This window comes from Eurypyga helias, unplaced genomic scaffold, assembly GCF_000690775.1.
Source record: "Eurypyga helias isolate BGI_N326 unplaced genomic scaffold, ASM69077v1 scaffold15849, whole genome shotgun sequence".
NCBI classification, from domain to species: Eukaryota; Metazoa; Chordata; class Aves; order Eurypygiformes; family Eurypygidae; genus Eurypyga; species Eurypyga helias.
Genome location: NW_010272840.1, coordinates 89477 through 90392, shown reverse-complemented (window position 1 = coordinate 90392; position 916 = coordinate 89477). Strand labels below are relative to the sequence as shown.

Below are 916 nucleotides of genomic sequence, written 5' to 3'. Positions count from 1 at the left end.
TCCTGACTGAACCCAGCACACAGCTCATTTTCTCTTTACTTTTTCACCCAGGTGCTCTACAAGCTATTTCGGTCTTTCTGTGAAATGCCAACCGTCAAAGGTGTGGACATTTTTGCTGGAGTTGGAAAATTCTTTGTGGTTGGGCTAGGAGGAGTTTTAGTAGGTCTTACTTTTGGGATGACCGCCGCCTTTACCACGCGATTCACCAAGGATATCCGTGTCTTTTTTTTGTCTTCCTGTACAGCTATCTGTCCTACCTCACTGCTGAAATGTTTCACCTTTCGGGGATCGTGGCGTAAGTATGTTGGGCATTTCATTGTCCATGAAAGCTTTTTGGCTACTTTTACTGAAAAGTAGCAGAAAAAGCTTTAATGTAAGCTTGCTGAGTTGGAAATCTGTGTACAGCAGCAAACGGCGAGTAGAAGAGGCTGTGGATGAGCCGAGAGGTGTAACCCTGTTTCACACATTATGCAATTACACATCAATGGTAAGAGCTGCTAGGCACAAGCAATCCAGATGAGTACCGCTGGGCAAGCTTCCGATGGCTGATGGGTTTATGTAGGCTACTGAGGAATGTTTATTTGAGCTCCATGGTTTCATTTGGAAAGCCTGAACATTCAAGTAGTGAGATGTCTTGTGGGTTTGGCAGAGCCAGGAGAGGATTTCTTGGCATATTTTGTTGTTTTCCTTGTGTGGCCCAGTCAAACCTAACATCTGAAGAGCTGCTAGGAATTTTTAATCAAATCCTTGGAAAGGTTTGGTGTGAGTTCACAGCATGTCTGTTCTGGCACCCTCCTGCTGATCTGCGTGCCCTACCTACCATCTAGCTTCGGGTGCTGGACCCAAAGGCATGCAGAGCCAGAGCTTATGCTGACAGAGCAAAGCAAGTGATGGGGTGGGAGTTGTGTATCCCCGA

The 916-nt window shown here is 46.2% G+C and overlaps 1 protein-coding gene across 1 annotated transcript in view; it reads left to right on the top strand.

Moving 5' to 3' along the window:
• Positions 1-51: 51 nt before the first annotated feature.
• Positions 52-916, top strand: part of LOC104515336 (sodium/hydrogen exchanger 2-like) — a gene marked incomplete at its 5' end in the record, with an annotated part of 25232 nt that continues 24367 nt past the window's right edge. The window contains 2 exon segments of the mRNA XM_010159269.1: positions 52-220; positions 223-295. Of these exon segments, the coding sequence (XP_010157571.1) occupies positions 52-220; positions 223-295 (242 nt within the window).